Genomic DNA, 22,095 nt, shown 5'->3' with positions numbered 1-22,095 from the left:
AACATGCATCCCTTTTCTGCTCAGTCATAACCCCAACGGAATAAAGCACTGACTGAGAATCATGTAAAGAGAGACACGGAGAGAAAGAAAAACAGTTTGGCCTGAGATTTGTGAGCAGAATGCCAGAGAGAAGAGGAAAAAGTCATTGTCGGTTGGTCTCGCTTGGCCGAGGCTGGAAGTTTTCTTATAATTAAAACAAATAGTGTGTGGGAGGAGTTCAGAGGGAAGAGGGAAAAGGCAGTCTGGGGAGAGGGATACTTTAATCCTACTGTGGCACGACAGGCTACATCATGCAATGAAGAATGGACAGAGGTCGCACACACACACACACACGCGCACACACACACACGCGCGCGCGCACACAGTTTTAGCACAATATTTTCATTGGCTTATTTAATATTTGGCCAACACTTTCATCCAGAGTAACATACAGTAACAATGGACGGTCATTAAGCTTCCTAAAGCTTAATGACCGTCCATCAACTCCAACTATTTATCTATGTAATAAGTCAAAGCCGGCCTTACTTTTCCATACTGTTTAAATCCAAACAAAACCCTCAACGCACCAAAGGGCCGTTCGGGACCTTGCTGATGGTTTTCAGTCACCTCTTTGTTTCCTTTCTGTTCACTTCTTATTTCATTTTAATTCACGGCTTGCTTCAATTTAGGGTTAAAATACACCTTTCCTCAACACTAACCTAAGATTCAGTGACAGATCTGCCTCGCTGCCGTTATAGGTACAGCAGTGAGGCCCAGCTACGAGAACGAGCTGCTGCACTCAATAATCGACAGCCATGGAGCTCAATTACCGCAGAAGGTTTGGTTCTTCAGCGCCGCATTTAGTCTGGCAATGATGTACGCGTCAACCCGTGTCAGCCGGCTCTCCTTCATATCCCGCCTCTTCAGCAGAGCTGAACTCGGAATAAATGTCTGGATTTTTTCTCTGGTGTTGCCATTTCACAGAAATGAAATCACATTTATGTGATACTGTAATTTCAAATGTCATTTAACTGACTGGACAAAGAAACGAGGGAGAGAAGCACATGAAATGACCCGAGTCGTATGCAGCTCTGCTCCTTAAAAGTGGTGTAACATTACTTTAGTTGTGGCGGAGAAGGAAACAGCAGTGCTTATTATCCCATCTCAAAATTTCCAAGTCTGTAGACTGAAATCATTAATCTTTTAGTCAAAACTAACTCCTCCAACCTCCAGGCTACAGCCACCATCTACCCACCATAACCCAAGCCAGTTCCAGCCCAGAACTACCCAGCCCGTGCAAATCCAGCGTGCGTCAGCTCCCTGTCAGAGCGAGGTCAGGGGTTCTCTGGGGTTTCGTGAGGTTCACGTTAGAGCAGAGTTGGATAGGGGCAGTCTGTCAGCTTGATTGACAGCTGGGCCTCACGCTTATAAACTTTAATGGCTCTTGTCAGGGTAGTCCAGGGGCCCCACCCAGCAGGTGTGGCAAACGCACATATACACACACATACAGATATGCAAGCGTACTCTAACACAAGCCCAACTTTCTCCAGGACATCCTCTGTGATGATAATTCTGCTTATTTGAGTTGGTTGTACTGGCCTTGGCCGGATGTCTGGATCTTGGTGTCATTATAAATGTGTCGCAGTCTTTGATAGATAAGTGCGAGAGAATGATGGTTTGAATAATCTCTGAGGAGGTCTGCATCGCTCTGTGACACAGCGGTCCAAAATACAAAAACTCCTGCCCAAAGGAACTGAGACACCATGGAAAGCCATGAGCTGAGCGAAAGGAACGTGGCCCGGTAAAAACATTCCTAAGAGAGGCTGAAACCAAAACAGTGGAAAGAGGAGGAATTCCACTTGTTCAACAAAGAAAAAGTGCACAAGGCATCCATTGTTTACTGTTGTGTATGTGTGCATGTGTCGGCGGTCGCTAAAACCAGTTGATTATGTTATGCTAAGTAAACAAGGAAATGATGTGCACTGTGCAAAGCAGGCCACCTTTTTTGGAATAAAGGTGTGGGTTAGCCTTGCTCTAGTGGGGGAACAGTCAGATCCAAAGAGGGGGACAGGTGAAGTCGAGTGTCTTACTGTAACTGGAGTGTAAACGCACAAAATAACCTCATTGACAGCTGGTAACAATTAGCATATTAGCCAGTTGTTTATCAAATAATTGCTAACAACCGTGGTTCGAGCTGGGCCAACATCTGTTTGTGAGCAATCATCAATTAGTCCAGAGTTCAGAGTTGACTAGTGGAGCTGCCAATGCATCATTCATGAGCTATTTAACTAGAGAAACTTCAGCATTATGCATTACAGCAGTGAGACTGAATAAAAGAGCCTGTAAAGTCCATTCAGCAATTTTCTTCCCTAACTCTTCCCACCAGCTAATTTGAGCTGCTTTCAAAAGAAACCCAATACTCATTATAGCAAAGCTTGTCTTAACCTGCCAAAGAAAGTACGGCTAGAACTCTCACACAAGTTCGAGTAAAACACAGAAAGTACGAGACACAGGGGAAGAGAAGATGATGTATAACATACAGAGTCTTTTGCAGTACCTGCGCATTACCTCCCAGTCCATGATGGTCAACTAAAGAGCACCAACAGCATGAACAGTGTTTCAGTTATAGTCGTGCATTGGGTTCATGATACCTGCAGACAAACCCCTCGCCCCCCCCCAGGCAGCTGGAAGCAACATAAACAAATGCACAGCTGACCAGCAGTGATCGTATGCCTCAGTCCATCCCTCCAACACGCACACATGCACAAACTGAAACAGTCTCAAAGAAAGAGAACGAAAGTACTCAGTCATTCAAAAAAAAAAAGGATTTATTCTGACTGTTATTCATTTGATGCCCAGCTGGCCTTGGACCCAAAGGTTGGCAAGGCTTCACTGTTCCTAAACTTTGTTTTTGCCATTACCAGGACAGAAAAACAAAACAAGAAAACAGGCCACCATCCTTTCCCTCCAGCTCCATCCCCCACTGACGTTTTCCATCAACATTCCTTGTCCATTACAGAAACGTTTGCTGAGATTACGTTAGAAACACTTGCTTCCTGCTGTTTTGATCCGATCAGGGACATTTTAGTCTACTTTTTCTTCTTTGCTATCAGCTATCAAAGCACCAAACAACCGTGTGATCTGCCTTTGTTCAAACAGCTGACATCACTTGCTGCCAAAGAGCCAGCCGGAGCAGGTCATGCAAACTCTAGTTCTATCTTTGAAAGGGAAAAACATCATTGTGTTCTTCACAACTTTACTCAAACCAGTCTGCCCATTCAACACATGCCAGTAAGGCCTTCTGTACAACATGTCCTGTCAGGCTCCTGCCATATATCTATATCTATATATATATGTATAAATATATTTAAAATCATTATTCAAGATTTTGTTTTTTAAATTAAAGATGAAGCCAAGTTGTTGGGACTTGTGTATAGTGGCCAGGTTTATTGAAAAAGACTCCGAAGACCTGCACAGGTACAACAATACTTACACACGTCTTAATAACAATAGCTTCCTCCCTCCCAACTTCAAATGATTGCTCCATTTCCTTTTATTATCGGATTCCAAGACCAAGGCTGACCCTGCTTGCAGAGGTGTGAGGGTAACCACTTTCAGATGTGTATCAATGACAGGGCCCCGGGTGAGAGGGATGCCCTGCAGAGCCGAGGCAATTGACGCTCCCTGCCTCCTGCCTATTTTCGAATTTTCAGCTCCCCATGGCACTCGTCCAGGTACCTCCTCCAAACCCCTGCTGAGACTGGTGCTCTACAGGCGGCTGAAACCTTAGAAGCAAAGCCCCTGGCCTAAAATATTATTTTTGCTTCAGGGCGGTACTGTGAGTAACGAAAGTGTCCTTCAAGCTGGAAGTCATGAGCACAAACCTTCGTGACAGCAAAAAGCATCCGCCCTTCTGAAGTGTCCTTGAATTCCTGAAGCTTTAACAGATGTAATGGCAGTGCTATGTACTGCAGCTTCAAGTCATTGGTGGGCAAAATGCAGGTACAGAGAGGCAGGTTATTACATTTAGCCTCCAAGTTTAGCCATTTCCCATGAGCTGGAAGCTTTCTTTGATCTGTTTAGTCAGCGGTTAAAACATCGCCAGCGTGCTCACGATGCACTTTATGATTCTTTTTAGAAACGCCATTTTTATTTTGTTTTTCATGCAGGCTTTGTTTAGAGTTTATAAAATAAAAGTACATTTTTAATTATTATTGCTTTTTAGTATTTTGCATTAAAGTGTCCCGAGGAAAATGTTAATAACACTGCATCAATACACTGTTACATCACATGGTATGATGTATTTGTATTTCAAGGTGCTCTATACTGCTGATACTGCAGAAGATGACGGTTTTAGCAGGAACAGAAACAACTCCAATGACAACGATCTGAGCCTGTGCGTGTGGCAAAGACTCCAGTTTAGATTGTTCCATTTTTAAAATAAATGTTAATATATGTCAGTCTGGATATTAATCCTCGATGTAAAGTGTCTCTCAAGAATCTCCACTTGAAACCGCAGTTCGCTGGTTCCTTTGCAATGAATCAGACACCAGCTAGAAGAAATCTGTGGGTAGCCATGAATCACAGAGCTGCTCCACTCCACAACCTACACACTCTACAATTAACCTTCTGCCTGGAAATCCTCCCTCTGACGTATGTGTGTGTGTTTGGTGCTCACTTCCTGTCTGAGTGGTGGGGTAGATGAAGAAAATGTGAAGAGCTTGGGCTTGGATGAGTTAAAAATAAAAATCAGCCTGCTGTTGTTGCAGAATTGTACAAACTTGTGGTGTAGTAATAAAATACTTTTGAAAACAGGTTCATCCTTCAGCAGGGACTATGAACCAAAACACCGCCGTTATGTGCGATGTAAGAAAATACATGACAAACACTTAAATATTCAATCCTAAAACATTGTAACAGCAAATCAAGAACCGAAATCATCGCTCAGTGATTCATTTGTAACACTTTTTGTTTTAGCGTCATTCATTTAAAGTGTACACAAAAAGTCTGCAGTGTTACTGAACCGCCTACTTGCACTGGAGCTCAAACTCCAGTGCAAGAATTATATGAGTGCTCACATATCATCACATATCAGCTGACACAGGCAAACGGTCATCTTTAATGTGCTGATCAAGAACAGTTTGACAATACTTGACAAATATTTAAAGTACTCTCTCCTTCTCTCTCTGCACATCTTACCTCATTGCCAAGCAGAGCAGAGATGCAGGCTTCAGAGGCATCACATATGGCTGTGAGGTCGTGACCCCCCTCCAAGGCAAGCACCAGCCGACCGCCTGCCAGACCCATCAGCTGCCTGGTCAGGTAGCCAAAGCCTGGACAGACAGGAAATCACAGCAGAAATGGCAAAGGGAGGGAGAGAGAAAGAGCAGGAAAAGAAAGAAAGAAGAAGAATGAAATGGTATTCAGCCTCTAACTTCCTTTCTGGATATTGATCAAAGAAAAAAAAAAAAGCGGCTGGAGCGTGGATGAAGGAAGGGGTGAATGCATCACAGAGGAAAAGAGAAAGCGAGTGCACTGTGGATTTACTGGGGGGCAAAAAACAAGCCCTAATATAAGCCAGGTTTAATTTTAATAAATGTGGCTTTGCGTTTAGTCTTGGTCACAGCCTTTGATGTTTTTCCTCTCAGGATGAGGGGCGTTCTTATATATGTATTCAGCCATACTTTAGTCCCCCTAAATTCGACCATATCCCCTCTTCCTGCAATCCTCTTTAACCCACCCATAACCCCCCCTCTTTGACAACAAAGACCCCTAGCTCTTATTTGAGATCTGCTGGATGGTTTTAGAAAAGCTCTTTGCTGTCACGCCAGGGTCTCTATCTGAATATGTAAGTTAGATATGCACACTGCACACAAAAGGGGCGAGTTTATGTTTTTGAGTCTTTCCTAGCATTGAAAGCAGTGTAGCATCACAGAGCATACGGCACGAGTGACGTGGTGCACGCCTTAAGATGTGCATATATGATTCAGCTCATAGGAAAAAGAAAAAACAGATTTAGAAGAAATGAAATGGACAGTTTGAATCAGCACTTACATTTGGCTGTCAGTTTGTATCCTCCCAGCGGTGGGGCATGTCCATCTACTGCATCAAAGCCAGAAGATACCAGAACCATATCAGGCGCAAACTCATTGGCAATAGGCATGACCACCGTCCTGGAGAAACAATAGGCAACGTAATGTATCCGTAAAAACACTTTAGTTAAATCTCAGTCAGTCAAAGCTTTTCAGCTTCTGATGTCTATATTTCGACCTTACACATCAGCATCTGCATGCATGCTTCTTATTTGGCTTGCTGCCCCACACACGAAGGCCAGAAACCAGAAGTAATTTTAAAGTCTAGTGTTTCTCAAAAACATCACAAAATCTTGGCGATAAGTGAGGTTAGATTTTGTCACACAGCCTTGTGGAAAATTCTCACTATTATATTGTATTTTTCAAGCAAGGCTATAAAAAGTGTCACACTACATTTCACTGGCATTCTTGCAACCGGATATTCTTGAACTGCCACATATGGTTAATATTTGATCTAAATGACAGGGTGACCGGGCTGCTCTTACTGTATGAAACATGTATTTTAAAAAAAACAAATGCATTAAATACAGCAAATACTTTAGATTAGAAAGAAATGCAGCTCAAACCACCAAAAGGAGAATCAAAACCACCAAGCCTGAGATTTCAAGATTAAATTATAACACTATTAGAAGCTGTCCCATGTGAATATAAACAGTTCGTTTTTCCCACTGCCATATTTCCAATACATGAAACTGTGTCAAAGGATAAGGAACTCACAACAAAGCATACGTGGACATTAAAGAAGCACAAAAACCAAAGTGCTCACATCAACAAACTCAGGTCTGACAGACTTATAAATACCAAATAACGATTACCTCAGCCAAGGTTATTAAACACGATAGCTCGGAAGGTTGAACTTTGCAGTCATGTTTATAATCCATTAAAATTTGGGTTAGATCTACCAAGGTCTTCAAGGTTAACTTGATGATTTATTGTTTGAAAATTGACAAAAATTATTATAAATTGGCAGCTTATAGAAAGTACCATATATAGACTTAAAGTATCATGTCAGATTTGACCTCTGCTTTGAGATCGATGGACTGATCTGAAGGCATATATGGACTGCTATATGGCTTTGCATCAGTATTGTGTTAGCTCTGATGACTAAAAGAAGAGTAACAAGGACTGCTATAAAATCAATATACTAAGAAATGGCTTCAGTGTTCTTAGTGCCCTCGTGATGTTGCTTTCTTCCACTCTGAGGATGCTACAATTCACTCGCACTGTCAATGAATTGCAGTATTTTTTTTTTTTAAATTTCTAAACGGTCATTTTTCTCCATTTCATGGTTTTCAAAGCAAACATCCAACTAATCAGTTTGTTTGTACAGTATGTGTGTGGTAAGGAAAACTGCCACATAAATGTTTGAAGTGGAAGTTTTGGAAATTTAGTGCAATGAACCGCATGAACCTTAAGTAAAAAGGAAAAACGGAAGGACAGATATAATTGCATATGTGTATGCGTGTTAAGTACGGAGGATAACTAAGACTGGATGGGTGTGGTGAATGAGGGCTGCTTGTGTACAACCTTCATCTGACTGCTTGTGTGCAATGTGTCATACACAGAAATCAAATCAACAGTGGAATAGTGCGGAATGATTCACTGCAAGCTGTGGCTGGAAAATCCAGTCGGTTTATAGGATGACCTTGTTTTGAAGAAAGGGTTTTTGACCAAGCAGATTAGATAAAATAAGATTAGAGCTGTTTATATTTAACTTTTTTTGTCGTCCTATCACAAAATAACAATAACACAACTTTTAAGAAGTGAAAACTTTAGATGTTTATGGGGTTTCCATAAGTTATGAACCTGTAATAATCAATCCTCGAACTAGTAATAACAGGAGGGGCACAGACGTATCATGTGACATAGCATTCTGGTTTAGCATAATTTACAATGTCTAACTGAGTTCATAAATAGGACTTCCCAGATGGCAAAACAAGTGTCTCTGTCATTCGCTGTGGAACCTCTGGCATGGCACAACAATTTTTCTGGGGCCTGGGATATTTGGGCAAGTAGCATTTTAGTGAGGTCTGTGACTGATGGAGTACCACAGGGTTTCGTTGTAGGTCCCCTGTACTTTGCTGACCTCAGGAACACGGTGTTGGTTTGCCAGCTGTGGGTGAACAGCGTGCCCTGAGCTCCGTAGGCCGCAGGTTTTTCCATCTCTTGCTCACCACCAAATTATAACCCTTAGCTGTGCACACCCCACCCCCCACCACAACACAACACTCCTACATACACACAGCTGTCTGAGGGAGAGGTGGGAGGTAGCACTGGGAGGTTTTTGGGAGTCCCAGACAGTAAGTATACGCAGAGTGTGAGCGTCACTGTGCGCTATCGTGCAGCTGGCAGCGTTTCAGATGAAAACGTCAGGCCGAATAGGATGAAAAACAAAGTGAACTTAATTGAGTAAAGACATAAATGAAGAGTGGATGAATGAGGCGAAAGATGTGACATACTGCATCTTTTTTTTTTTGCTGTTTTCCAGCCTTTCATATACTTCAAGTCAGACAGCCGTAAACAACACAAACGTGTACACGAGCAACACAGATAATTATGTTTGGATTTATGTTAAATTAAAAAGGACTTCTGCTAAACCCTCTGACTAACTGCTACATTTATTTAAGCATACAGCCTTGGCCCATTAACATTTGGGGGCCATAAAGACCCCACACTAAAAGAAGCCTGCCACAGACGCTTATGTGGCCTGACACACGACTTGGTGGGAAACCTTGACTGCCGAGGATATGCCTCAACCACCAAGGGCTCCTCCACCCTCTCCCCTCCAACCTTGAATACAAACAGCAACTAGTTCTGGTCACAATGCTGAAAACTGCTGGTGTCGACAGTTCCACACCCCACCCCACTGGAATAATATCCTGACATTTAAACAAATAAAAAGCCGCAGTGATCAATTACCAGGCTGGCAGAGAGGGAAGTAAGTGGTTTTGAGAAGGGCTAATTGTGCGTGAATCAGAGGCTATGCACGCTGAGATGAAAAAGACTTTTTGTTAATTAAGGGAGGGGAGAGTTTACGACTGAGCCGTAAGCGATGGGACATCCTGACCAAAGAGGCTGAAATCTAAACCACTGCTGGCTGTCTCCCAGTTACATTTAACTACAAATGCAATTACTTGACAGCTATGTGGTCTAAACTTTTGTTTAGCATTGTTTGGCTTACCTAGCAACAGGTGCAGCTGAGTCTGCATGCACAGAGAGCACAAAGGAATGCTGAATGGCTGTTGCACTTCAGCTATGAGATGGCTTTAATAAGAATACTCAAAATAGATGCAGCGGAGCTCGGGAAAACAACGAATCCTACACTTCCTGTTTCTGCAAGCCAGAATAAGCCTGGTGACATCACTGGGGGTATTTTCTCAGTCTTTTCAGAGAGAAGGAGCTCCTGTCCACAGAGTGAGGAGCATTCCCTCAGCTGTATGAACAGATCTCCATGCGTAAAATCTGTGGAGGCGAACACATATCTTCGATTGGCACCGCTTTAAAAGACTTGACCATGCTCAACCTTATAATGCACACTCTTTTTCATTTACTCTGCTCCAAGTAATTTCTCCTTGTCTGATTCCAGTGAGCACTTTTAGTATTTGGCACATGTCACCCAACATGATATCAAATGTGCACACTCGAAAAAGTTAACGCGGCAATAGGTCTCGGCATAGCTGTCATTTTTTTGAGCCAAGTATAACTTCCTCTCTCGGGACTACACATCTGTATGTAATTAATCTAGTCCTGAATTTATACATTGCCAGATCTTGATTATGCCCTGTGATCCCATGTACTTCAGCTTTGTAACATGAAAAGCAGTACTGTCATGTACAGAATATATATTAAAAAAAAAAGTATTACTATCCTATCATTTTGTATAGGATGACTGGCTCTGGTCTAGATGAAAATGCCACCAAATTAGATATTTGTAAGCTTTAAAGCTCAGAGAAATTCATTCTCATGGGGGAAAAAAAGGAAAGAAAGATCCTTCAGAGGGAGCAGCACTTGTCAAACCAGCAAACAAAAGGTTAAACTGCAGGCTTCCCCCCTTCGTTCATAAAAAATGAACAGGAGAGCAGGAGAAGAGGGAGAATAAGAGAGCGAAAAACTCACACACGCACACTTACACTTCAAAGCCCTGTCATCTGGCTCTGCGGAGAGCTGGTTTGAATTAAATTTAATTCTCCTCCTCTCTCGTCTTTCCAAGTTCATGGCAAAAAGAGGGGGGTGGGTGGGATGGGAGTGAGAGAGGAAGAGAGAGAGAGAGACGGGGAAAGAGACGGTGCTTCTGGTTTTCATTAGGGCCAATTTTCTTATCTTTTTTCTCTGTGCTTTCTGGAGGCTCAGACTTGATCCCCTGCAAATGCAACGTGGCACAGGCCAGAGGAGGAATGGGAAGGTACTGGCTGCAAGGCACGCATCCCCTCCTCAAGACAGAGAGAGGAAGGAAAAGACCAAAACACACAAGTAATAAGAGTGAAAGAGCAACTGTGTTCACCAGGTGTTTATTTTGGGTTGTAGATGTGTGAGCAAACAGATATGAAAGGTGTGCATTTGCACATCTGTTGCACTGTGCACATTTTGCACACAATCATGCAAATTTGAATCAGGGCATGATGCATTTGTTTGACAATGAGTGCATGCATGCGTGTGTGTGTGCGTGCATTTGTGACAGATCTATGACCTGCGCACAGGTTTGCTGGTGCCCCCGTGGGGCATATAAATTGTCCAATACCTCTGGAGCCTCTGGGAATTAATGGTGACACGACCTGAGGTTCATGAACACCAAGCTCCTATTCTGCCTCACGCAAAGAAGGCTGAATCGCAATCGCATTAACAACCTCAGCATGCACAGGCTGATATGCAAATGCACGTATCTGTGTTCATCACTCCAGGACAAACGCACACAAAACAAGGGCATAAGAAAAGTTGATCCAGATGACAGCAACACTTTTAGTCCAGTGTGCGTTAAGAGTGTAAAATAAAATATTAAATAATTGTAAATGAGAAAAAAAAAAAGCGTGAACTCTATTTTCTGAGGCAAATTCTTAATCACAGGAAGCCAGAGTTTGAGTGAAAGTTCCCTTTGGTTCAGTTAACTGTGTTTTCATGATTATATTTTTGGAACTATTCAAGAATTTCTAAAACTTGAAATGAGTGTGCAGGGTTAATTCTTTCCCCTCCTAACGCAAATAAACATATAAATACAGAGTTATAAAAGTAATAACTTAGTAATTTAAGGTCTTCCTAATGGTCTCTTGTGCTGTTAGTATTGGAGAGCTCTCAGTTATACTCATCTCAACTGTCAACACAGTCATTAACATTTAAAAGGTGATTTAATACAGAGCACGGTTACTAGTCTCTTTTTGTGGTTTTATTTATTTATAAATTCCTGAGAGTAGCACGTCTATGATGGTAGAGGGAATGAGAATGAGGCAGCAGCTACTGACTTCAGTCATAGATTATAAGTAATAGCTGCAGTATGACATACATTACGTGGCTGTCATCAACGCAGATGCAAAGAGCAGGGTAGAAAGAGGAGGATGAGGAGGAGAGAGAAGAATACAAAGGAGAGAGATGGGGAGCGAGAGCACCCTGGGTTCTGGGGTGCATTAAGAAGCTAAGGTGTACTTCCGGGGGATTGCGTGCCTAAAGCCGCGATGAGCCAGTGGCCTGTTGGTTTGATGTGTCGGGCTCGGGCCAGATGGACAGACAGTTGCAAACATGGACTCATCTTCAAAGAGCGCTGGAACCAATCCAGGCCTTCTCCTTTCCAGCTGTGTGAACTAAAAATGTATGAGAGACAGGTACATGTCTGCACCAAGTGCATGCCTGTATCTGTGGAAGCTTATGTATAGTTATAGGAGCGCGCCTAACGGGAATCAGATGGGATAAGGGTGAGCACCATAAGTTCTTAACAGCTACCAACAGGTAATTTGTTACACACTGTACTTCATACTCCAAGGCTATGACAGGAAGAGTTAGACTGCAGTGAGTGACATCACTGTCTTACCTGAATGCAGCTAGATACTCTGCATCCCCCATAGGAGGGTCCAGTCCCCCAGTAAAGGCCATGTTCACATTAAAACCTTCACCTGCTCCACTGCCCACCTAGGAAGCGCAAACACACGTGACTGGGTTTGTTACGTGTGGGCTGACCGAAGGCTGGGTCTGAAAGGTTTATTAAAAGCATTTGTCGTCTTTACCTCATCGGGTGCGCCACTTCCCGGGAAGAAATTCCCATCATCGTAACGATGCAGGGACAGGTAAAGGACACTGGGGTCAGCGTAGAAGGCCTGCTGGGTTCCATTGCCATGGTGGACATCCTGGAAAGATTATAATGGGCATTTTTTTATTAAAAAATAAGCATATAATAATATTTTCAGTGTAATTATCCTTTAAATCTCTTCGGTCAAAGAAAAACCAAATACCAGGGGCACATAGAGACTGCCTCGTCATTAAGACGGATTATGATGAATAGGTTTGAGGAAATTAATGAGATTCACAGAAACGGGACCATCAATCTCTGCACCTCCACTTGGACCAGCTGACTGATGCAGAGAGAGAGTCCTATACTGCCAGACTATATCATCTCCTTCCAGCCTGTTGCGATGTCACAAAAGGATTCAGCGCGATTCAATAAAACACTCGACTTCAACAGCTGCTCACTTTTGCCAAAAGCGTCAGTTATAAATGACCTCATTGTCTATGTCTATGAATGCTACAGTACACAATTTCTAAAAATGTCCCGGCGGCTGGAGGCGAGTGCCATGACAATGAGCCTGCACTCAGCGTCCCCCTGTGACAGACAGAGAGGAAATTAAAAGGCCCTTCAAAGGCTTTGGGGAATGGCCGTGACCAGCCAGGGATGCCACTGAACAGCACCGCTCCTGGACACGACAAAGGCTCCGTCATACCTTCTTATAAATTTTATTTTTTTCTCTGTGAAGAAAAAAGGGATAATATCTGACCCAAATAGCCAGACAAGAGCTCAGTTTGCGGCTGCTATGTTCATAACCCGTCGCAATTTAAAAACAAGTGGAACAGATAACATAATGAGGATTTTTATATTTTTACTGCCTCATAAATCTAGCAGCTATTTTCTTTTCTTTGTTAATAGAAGTTAGTGAGACGTTTGTGCCTTTGTCAGCTGACAGTCTCTTTCTTTCACACTTTATGGTATAAAAAATTATTTTAAAGTAGTTATGCAGAAGGGATTATTCTGGGATGCAACACGAGCATAAAGAGAAACAAAGAGTAGCTAGCCAACGTTGTCAGTTTCTCTCTCAACTCTTTGTCCTTCAAGTGAGAGCAGACGTCTACCGTGCAAGAACCTTGAGCCACATCGTGTCTAATATTGTACCTGTGCATACAGGTATGCTGTCATGTAACAAACATCCCACTGAGAAACTCACCCAGTCTACGATGAGGATTTTACTGACATTGAGCCTCTGCTGCAGGAGCTTGGCTGCTATGGCGACTGAGTTAAAATAACAGAAACCCCTGAGGATTGAACAAAAAAAAAAAAAAAAAAAAAAAAAAGAGAAGAAGACAGCAACAAAATGATGACATTTTAAATTTTATACTCATGCTTAAGCAATATTATTTGCATCATGCAGTAAGTGCTGTATAAAAAGTACAGAAACACTAAAGTAAGAGGAAAACAGCTTTGTAAGATGAGATTACTTACATAGGTGTGCTCTCCTCAGCGTGGTGTCCAGGGGGTCGAACGATAGCGAAGCCATTCTGTCGGCAAAAACAGATCACAGATGACACGCCTGCTCACTTCATTTAAAAGACTAGTAAAAAATAGTTTCACAAATCCACTGCTGCATGCAAAAACCCACACATGGAAATCCATAAAGACTGCGCTTGGACAGTTTCTTAATTGCTTATTTAACGTGGGGGCTTGGGATAGTGGGCCTACACAGGCTGAATTAGCCCCTCGTGTGGTCCCATGGACAGGTGTCCAATCCATCACAGAGCAAACACAGAGTGACGCATAACCACACACTCTCACATTCATACTTACAACTCATCACAAATTAACCTAAAAAGCATGCTAACACAACTGGACTATAACAACGAACACATTATTTTCCCAGCATCGCTATTTACCCCGTAAGGACGAGTAATGTGTCGATGAACAGAAAGAACACAAATACATTCAGAAGTATTAAAATCTATTTCTGTATTATAAAGAATACAGATGTTAGCTTCTCCCACTGAAAGTGCATGCGTGTCCTCACGGGAACAATGAGTCTGTTAAGGCGAGCTTTGTCAAGGCAGGACTCCGAGCAATTGTTTTTGGAGGGTCCCAGCGCAATGTGGGGACATTAGATAGATGTTTGAGCTTATGTAGAGTGATTGCAAACTGGACTAATGATGTTGAGTCAGCTGCAGCGGATTAGCAGCCAGCTGGAAGATTACTGTAGCGACAACTGCCTCTACTGGTTTCCCCACACACGGTTAAAGAACTCTGTACGGTACCATATGTATGTGAGCGAGTGAAGTTTCTCTATACAAAGAAAAAAGTAATTAAATTAAAACAGACGTGGGGGGAAACAGAAAGTAGAAGCCACAGAGACAGAAGTGTGTGTGTGTGTGTGTGTGTGTGTGTGTGTGTGTGTGTGTGTGTGTGTGTGAGAGAGAGAGAGAGGGAGTGTGAATGTGTGCCTTCAGTAGATTTATGGCTTTCTGTGGAGTTCATAGAGTTGTTGGTGCAGGTGGAATGTGGTCATTTGGCCATGAAGGATCCTCGGAGAACCGTCTGCATGTGTGTAAGCATGCGTGCGTGTGTGTAGGTGTGTGTGTGCATGTGTATACAAGCATTAATTTGAGGGTAAGTCAATACCAGCAAACTTTAAGCAGGAAATCACTCAAACTAAACTGTGTTGTTGTTAATTGTGCAAAGTGATGCACAATCACTCATGCCCACTCAACATGATGGCAGGATGCTAGCAACCCCACCCAAAACTCAGCTGGGTATCAGCATGGTGTGCTACTGTTTCTTGCTGAAGAACGTCACGAGATAGTGTGCTATACTGGTGCAAAGCTAACGCTAACCTGGTCTGCAGGTGGCTTTGGTGCAACACTTCTAAAGGGGGCCTGTTAATGGGGACTGCTGGCGCTTGCGGTGCGTGTGCACCGGGTCTCCCTGCTGGGTTCAAACAGCAAGCCGCCACCGCCACAGACGCACGAGTCTGGCTGGGATGGGGAGAGGCGTGATGGGGTGGGGATGTCTGTCTGGGAGGTGCGAAAGTTGGTTCTGGAACTTTTTCCTTGTTTTTTTTTTTTTTTTCCTTTAAGGTGTCTGGAAGTACGGCCGGATAGCACATTACTAGAGGTGACCTGATATAGTGCTCTCTTTGCGCTGGGCCTTGTTCTGTCTGTAAGCCTATGTGACTGGAACTCAGGTGGAAAATCGACTAGAGCAGTAAGACCTTAACAAGGATATTAAAATCAAACCCCTCGAAGTTGGAGGGGACCAATTATACTGCAGAGTCCATTTGAGTTACATAGCATTTAAAGGTTAACGCACATTTACCCGCTCCTAAAGGCCACAAGTGCTCCAATGCCTAAAAATACACTGCAGCCCTGCAAACAGCCATGACTAATCGAACTCCACGGAGCATCCAAACCAACCTTCAGTTCTCCCGATGCTACTTTGAAGACGAGCTCCACCACAGAGCCAACAGCCAGACGCGCTGCGCTGGATGAATGGACTTCATTCCAAATGGTGTCGCTGTCCACCTGCCAACACACACAAACACACATGAGGCCTTGTATTGTTTAAATAACATTTTCAAACGGAGCCAAAATATGCAACTTCATACTGTTTTCCACTTATCTATTTTTTGCTGGTGTTACTGACAGCACTTGAGTGGGGCAGAAGTCGTAAAACTGAGCACATTTGAAATCATTTAGCTTGTGTCATTTCACAGCATCAAAGTTACTCTTTGAAAGTTTGTCTGCAGCGGTGCAAGAAGGGCTGGAAAATTTATTCACTGTGAGGAAAACAATAGAGAGAAACACTACGAGACATAAAATTGGAGGATTCATCGTGCTGTGTATAACACAACAGACTTTCTAAAAATCCCTTTGATCCGTAAGGATATGACACTGTAACTCCGCACTCCAGAGACCAATCAAAGACTTAAGTATAATATGATGAAAACACAAAAGCCTTAATTAATAACAGGTTAAGCAGCAAATTTATAGTAAGCTGTCAGTTATACGTCAGTTTTAAGGTTAAACCATATAGAGGGGTTTTCAGGCAAACAACACTCATTACGTTTACAGATATTTAGAGACATTCCATAATTTATCCACCTTAAAATATTACACGACAAAAAAAAAAAAAAAACTGTAAAAGGCCGATTAAAAAAAAAATTTTTTTTTGGTATAGAACATGAGGTTTTTTGTTTTTTTTTTAAATGACTAAAATGTGCGTGTGTGTGATCATATCTTTGTGGGGACCAAGAAATGGACGTTTACTATACGTGTGAGGACCAAAATCCTGGTTCCTGCAAGTCTGAAGGCATTTCTGAGACTCAAAATGTGGCTTTAGTGACAGGGTTACAATAGGGTTATGGTTAGGTATAGGGTAAGGGTTAGGCATTCATATATCATGGTTAGGGGTAGGGTGAGGGGATAGGGAAAGCTTTATGTCAATTAGATATACCCATAAGATATGAATACCCGACGTGTGTGTGTTTGAGCATGCTTAGACACGGGGCAAACTATTCAGTGGTCAAGCCTGATTAATGCAGAAGCACGGGCAGCGCAGCGCCCCCCCCCAGCCCAAATCACTACAGTACCTACACACACATGCATACAAGCCCAACAGACCACAATAGTATGTGTGATTGATTGTACGCAGAGGGCCACGCACAGGATAATATACACACCCTCCATCAGGCATGGCAGATACTGCAGGCAGATGGAGCACACGATAAACACAGAGAGAAGAAGCTGGCTGAGGAAAAGAAGAAAGTGAAGGCCTGTGTGTCAGTGTGTTTTGAACCGTGCACACATGTGCAGAGCGGCCGACGCCAGAGCTCTAAGCGAGGCTTTCCTGATGTAAACCTGGGGGTCTTTGAATATGTTAACTTTAACCTGCCAGTCGCTCGCCCTTTCATCCACGCCGCTGGCCTTTCAGTCAGTCAACTGACCGAGTGGAACATTAACCTTAGCCACCCAGTCAGATCCTCGGTCCTTCAACCAGTCAGCGAGCCGAGCGAGTCGACAGCCTTTCAGGCAGCCGCCCCCCTTTTCCTCCGGTCTCCAGTGACGAAACTGATCAAGGCCGGATGATTACTCCATAATAACATCCACGGAGAAGAAAAGGGGCTCTTTTAAAGTTGCGCCAAGAAAGAATTTGTCATGAAATGAAACTGTGGAGCGCTCAACATACACTAAAGATACTAAAAAAAGGGGGGAGTGAGGAAGTATGGAGTGCATTGTTGATGAGTGACTAATGGAACCCAATGTGAAGAGAGGGGAACGCGGTGTAAGTGGATGACAGTATGTAGTAGCCGAGTCAATGACTGAGCGAGCGAGCAAATCAAGAGTCAAGTGAGTGAGTGAATGGGAAACTGAATCATATATACAAGTCAGGTTAATGAGCGCAAACAGATGCTGCTCTGAAGCAGCGCGAGTGCTTTATTATTTCCCATGTTGATGTTTAGTTTTGCCTCGAGCCTGGAGGGGGACACAAGCTCGTCGGGGGAAAGTGAAAGGGAAGTGGTGTGTGTGTGCATGTGCATGTGCGTGAGTGTGAGTGAGTGTATGTGTTAGAGGCAGAAAATAGCGGGAACGTGCTGGTATGACAGAATGATGGTTCTCCACAGGCTGACAGCTTAATTTGAACCCCCTTCCTCTGCAAGCGAGTGAGTGTGTGTATGTAAGACTTGTATGTGTGTGTATGACAGGAAAACAACAATTTAGTCCCATTTGCCATTATAAAGAGCAGAACGGAGCAACGCAGAACTCCGGCTTTTCTTGTTCCCACCGCAGCAGCAGGAGTGGTGGCCCCAAAGGAGGCAAGAAGAGGAGAAAGGAAACAGAGGTATGAGGAGATGAGGAATGATGTAGAGAGATCAGGTATGTGGCAAGGTAGGCATGATGTAGCCTTTCAAATGCTCAATATTGTGAAGACAACAACAAAAAAAGCATGGAAACACACACACACACACACACACACACACACACACAACTGTTCCAATGTATCAGTTTTCAGATACATTATCACTTCCAACTTGAAGCAGCCATCAAAATCATTGCCTTAGCACACAAGAATCCCCAAACACAAACGATGCAATGCACACAAACAAAGTCATACCCTCTGCCACACACACACACACACACACACACACACACACACACACACGCACGCACGCACGCACGCACGCACGCACACACAGCTCGTAACATCTGGTTACAATTACTAACACGGCGGAAAGGCGAGCAACAGCTTTTGTTGCCTCTGGTCCTTGAGGGGTGGTGTTTGTGTGTGTTTGTGTGCATCTGCGTGCTAGTGTGTCAAGGCTGTGTGTGTGTGTGTGTGTGTGTGTGTGTGTGTGTGTGTGTGTGTGTGTGTGTGTGTGTGTGTGTGTTTGTTTGGTGCAAAGAGAACAAATGGGACCATTATTTAGGCAGGGGGCAGAATGAGTGGGCGAAGGAGACACTTATTATACTGCTATTTGATAAGGCTGAAACTATGCTTATTTGCTTCGTTCCAGAGTCTGATGGAGTTGTGCCAGATGGGTATTGATTAGACTAACAGTGTTGTAAAAACACAAGTGTCTATTACAACAATTTTCCACTGAATAAACCAGTATGACTAACAATGGCCTTTTCCAAGAAATATCAAGAGCGCAAATTACAAATACTTAATTAGACAGTGAATATTTGGAAGATGACTTAAGCATGAATTAACAAACAGAGTAAGTGACTTACCCCTATGCCTCCACACGGCAACCTCACAAACATGGGATTTACTGAACCTGAAGAGAAAGAAATGAAGTGAAGAATTAGAAAGAGAGAAAGCAAAAGTGAAAGGTTACTAAGGGAAGAGGTTGCACTGCAGACTCACAGACACCCTTAAAACCAACTATTTGACTTTGTGACCTTATCTAACAGCAATAGTACACAAGGGCATGCTTTAATTAGGTGAGGTGAAGAAAAAAAAGTATCTGCTTGACCTCTCAATCAAGCCTTCTTCAGGAAAAAAAATCTAGATTTGGCCAGAGAGGGGTCAGTTTGTCACTGAAGAAGAAAATCAATAAACTTCACATTTCTGACATGTCTGAAAACAAACTAAGCTGACGTAGTTACTGACCCCGAGTGAACTCTTTTCAAATGTGTGCTTACACTTTTAATTTCCTTTCAAACAAAACAACATCAGCTTACTTTATTATTTGTAATTTCTTTTGAAATTAAATCTGACTGCTTAACATAATCCTAATCCAGAGTTAAACACTACACCACTAACAAATATTTAATATAGTGTGAATACTTTAATTCCTGATTAGCCGCCACCTTTGTGGTTTATTCCTTTACTCCAGCTCTTACTGTAGGCTATCCCACTTGTACGCTGAAGCTCACACAGGAGTATCTGGTAAGACTCCTGTGTGAGCAGTAATAATAAGAGGAATTTATGCCTCCACTGAGTGAAAGCCAAGATCGCCACTGGGGCTCGCCCCTTTGATTTTTTCACATAATGCAGACTACTTCACTACACCTGCACTTTAAGGCCAGACATAAGTGACTAAGCAGCCTGCGAGACTTTTAGTTTAGCAGCTCTAGTTGGTCCTTGTCTTATCGTAACACCTCTGAGGACTTTATTAGAAGGACCTTTAGTTATGATACGATTTAAGCATTAGAACAGATTCCTTTAAACGGACCCTGCAGAGTCAGGCGGTCAACTTCAGACTTGTGAATAAATGCATGAAACGCTACAATTCTCAAAAACCCAGTAAGTCTTAAAGCATCCACAATTTTTTTAGACTAAACTAATGAGTAATCTAGTCTAGGAGGTGAAGCAGTGCACGCTTGGAAAAAGTGTGTTTGTGAATGTGTGAATGTGTGTGAGGAAGCATGTCTTACTGTCTAGTTTCTGCCGCAGCGGGTTAGTTCCATATAGCATGACGTGGGCTTCAGAGTGGACTGTTTGCAACTCCTCCAATGAGGCCTTCCTACCACGGATACACTGAAAACAGAGAGGAAAAAAAAGATACACAACTTCTGATTAGCTTTTCATGCTCCGCATTTAAACTCCCCGCAAAAACAGGATAGGAGAGCAGAGTTCTGCAGAAGTTTTATCATATTGTTAGTCCGAAGAAATAATATACAGGGCGTCCCAGTGTTGTCACTGAGTCAGTTTAATATTAGATCATATTCGAAACCTCAATGTGAGAGTTTTCACCTATAAGGACAAACGTTAAAAGAAGTGCATTAACACTGCCTCCTTCTGGCTACGACAACAACCTGCAATAAAGTGGTAAAACATCACTGTCAGGGGAAAATAACACAAACACTAATATATGAAACAATTTCCAATGACACAACAACAAATGTGCTGTTTTTTTCTGTTTTTTAAATTTGGGCAGGTGTGGTGGGTAGTTTGATTCCTGGCCTGCTCCATAAGTGTTCTTAGATGAGATACTGAACCCGGAATTGTCCCAGTGCACCTGACTATTTTAGAGGGTGTGTGTGCGACAGATAAGTGTATTATGAATGTGAGGGAAAACATATGAGCGTAGCTTCTAGTGTAAAGCGTTTAGCATCAATCAAACAGGAGACGACTGCATAAACGTCAGTGAAGTTAACATTTGCTTTCTCAACGTTTCCAAAGACTGACAACGATTCTTATTGTTTGCCTCTGAAAGCTAAATACTCATGTACATTTTCTAATTGTCCTTCAATAATAACACAAGTCTAACTTTGTCTTTACCTCACAGTGCGCCCTGAGGCCTGTTTCCTGCAGTCGGGACCAGATGCTCTGAATGCGGCCAGCGTGCTCTGGATGACTCGTTGTGCTACCACATATGCACTGGTGCTTCTGCATCAAAGACTCATACACAAGACCTGGGAAATTCACACACCACCACGCACAAACATATGGGTGATTATGCACCACTGACAACAAGGATAGAAACAGCTGTCACGATGACATTTTACGGTCACACCATAAGACGTGGTGTGATTATCATCTATTGCACCTGCTTCTTCTAAAGCAACAGGTTATCATTGTGCAATAAGCAAAAACCCTGTTTAGGATGTTTAAACACTGCACACAGCTACTCACTCTCTGCATTGTGTTTGATTACTGTGGTGCTCATGACAATAAAAAGCATCACTGCTGTGTGTGTGTGTATGTGCAAAGAAATAATTATGTAACTCAGCAGACCTGTAGTGAATCGAGGTTTGGCTGGCGGCTCCTGCACGACCATGGGGAAGGAGGAAGAGGCTGGCGATGACTGAGCTCTCGACAGAGGCCGGTGGCCAGCAAAATTGGCCGAAAGCCCGGCTGCTTCCATCGAGGCTTGGTAATTCCTCAACTGGTGGATCCGCTGCTGCTCTAAGAGCAGAGCCTGCTGCTCACAAACACAGACAGTGCAATATTCAACAGAAAGCTGGGCTGCAATATGAGTTTCCCACCAGAAGATGGCACCAAATACCAACATCTTCCTACTTGCTATAGCGCCCAGTTTAATCAGCTTCCATAAAGAGATTCCTGTTGCAAAGAACCAAACTACATTTGGTTGTTGAAGCAACATTTTCTAGCTGACATAGTGCCAAACATGAGTGTTTCACATTAAGGCGTCATAATTATTTTAAACTGCTTACAGAAAAGAAAAGTTATTATGTAACTATTTATGTAATTGTTTTCAAAATGATCTGTAAGCACCTGAGTGGAATATTTCAGTGCTCGCTAAGCAGTCGTGTTTTCCTGCTCTGATGGGTGTGTCTGTCTACACTATGGGCGCCATGGCGACAGTGAGAGGAGTGTCTGATT

At 42.9% G+C, this 22,095-nt stretch overlaps 1 protein-coding gene across 5 annotated transcripts in view; it reads right to left on the bottom strand.

Moving 5' to 3' along the window:
* hdac4 (histone deacetylase 4) overlaps window positions 1-22,095 on the bottom strand; it is a 129,958-nt gene that overhangs the window by 9,254 nt on the left and 98,609 nt on the right. For all 5 annotated transcript variants that reach the window (XM_085384896.1, XM_085384894.1, XM_085384895.1 and 2 more), the window contains 11 exons: window positions 21,487-21,673; window positions 21,031-21,164; window positions 20,184-20,286; window positions 19,035-19,081; window positions 15,720-15,827; window positions 13,765-13,820; window positions 13,490-13,577; window positions 12,281-12,400; window positions 12,088-12,185; window positions 6,034-6,152; window positions 5,179-5,312 (listed from right to left, as the gene is read on the bottom strand). In XM_085384896.1, coding sequence (XP_085241022.1) covers window positions 5,179-5,312; window positions 6,034-6,152; window positions 12,088-12,185; window positions 12,281-12,400; window positions 13,490-13,577; window positions 13,765-13,820; window positions 15,720-15,827; window positions 19,035-19,081; window positions 20,184-20,286; window positions 21,031-21,164; window positions 21,487-21,673 — 1,194 coding nt within the window. The remainder of the gene's footprint in view (window positions 1-5,178; window positions 5,313-6,033; window positions 6,153-12,087; window positions 12,186-12,280; window positions 12,401-13,489; window positions 13,578-13,764; window positions 13,821-15,719; window positions 15,828-19,034; window positions 19,082-20,183; window positions 20,287-21,030; window positions 21,165-21,486; window positions 21,674-22,095) is intronic.

This window comes from Rhamphochromis longiceps, linkage group LG16 (genome assembly GCF_057381845.1).
Source record: "Rhamphochromis longiceps isolate RC_006_pf linkage group LG16, R_longiceps_female_GT1.1, whole genome shotgun sequence".
Classification (NCBI taxonomy): domain Eukaryota; kingdom Metazoa; phylum Chordata; class Actinopteri; order Cichliformes; family Cichlidae; genus Rhamphochromis; species Rhamphochromis longiceps.
Note: the sequence above shows the minus strand (reverse complement) of the source record. Positions and strands in the feature narration are given on the sequence as shown.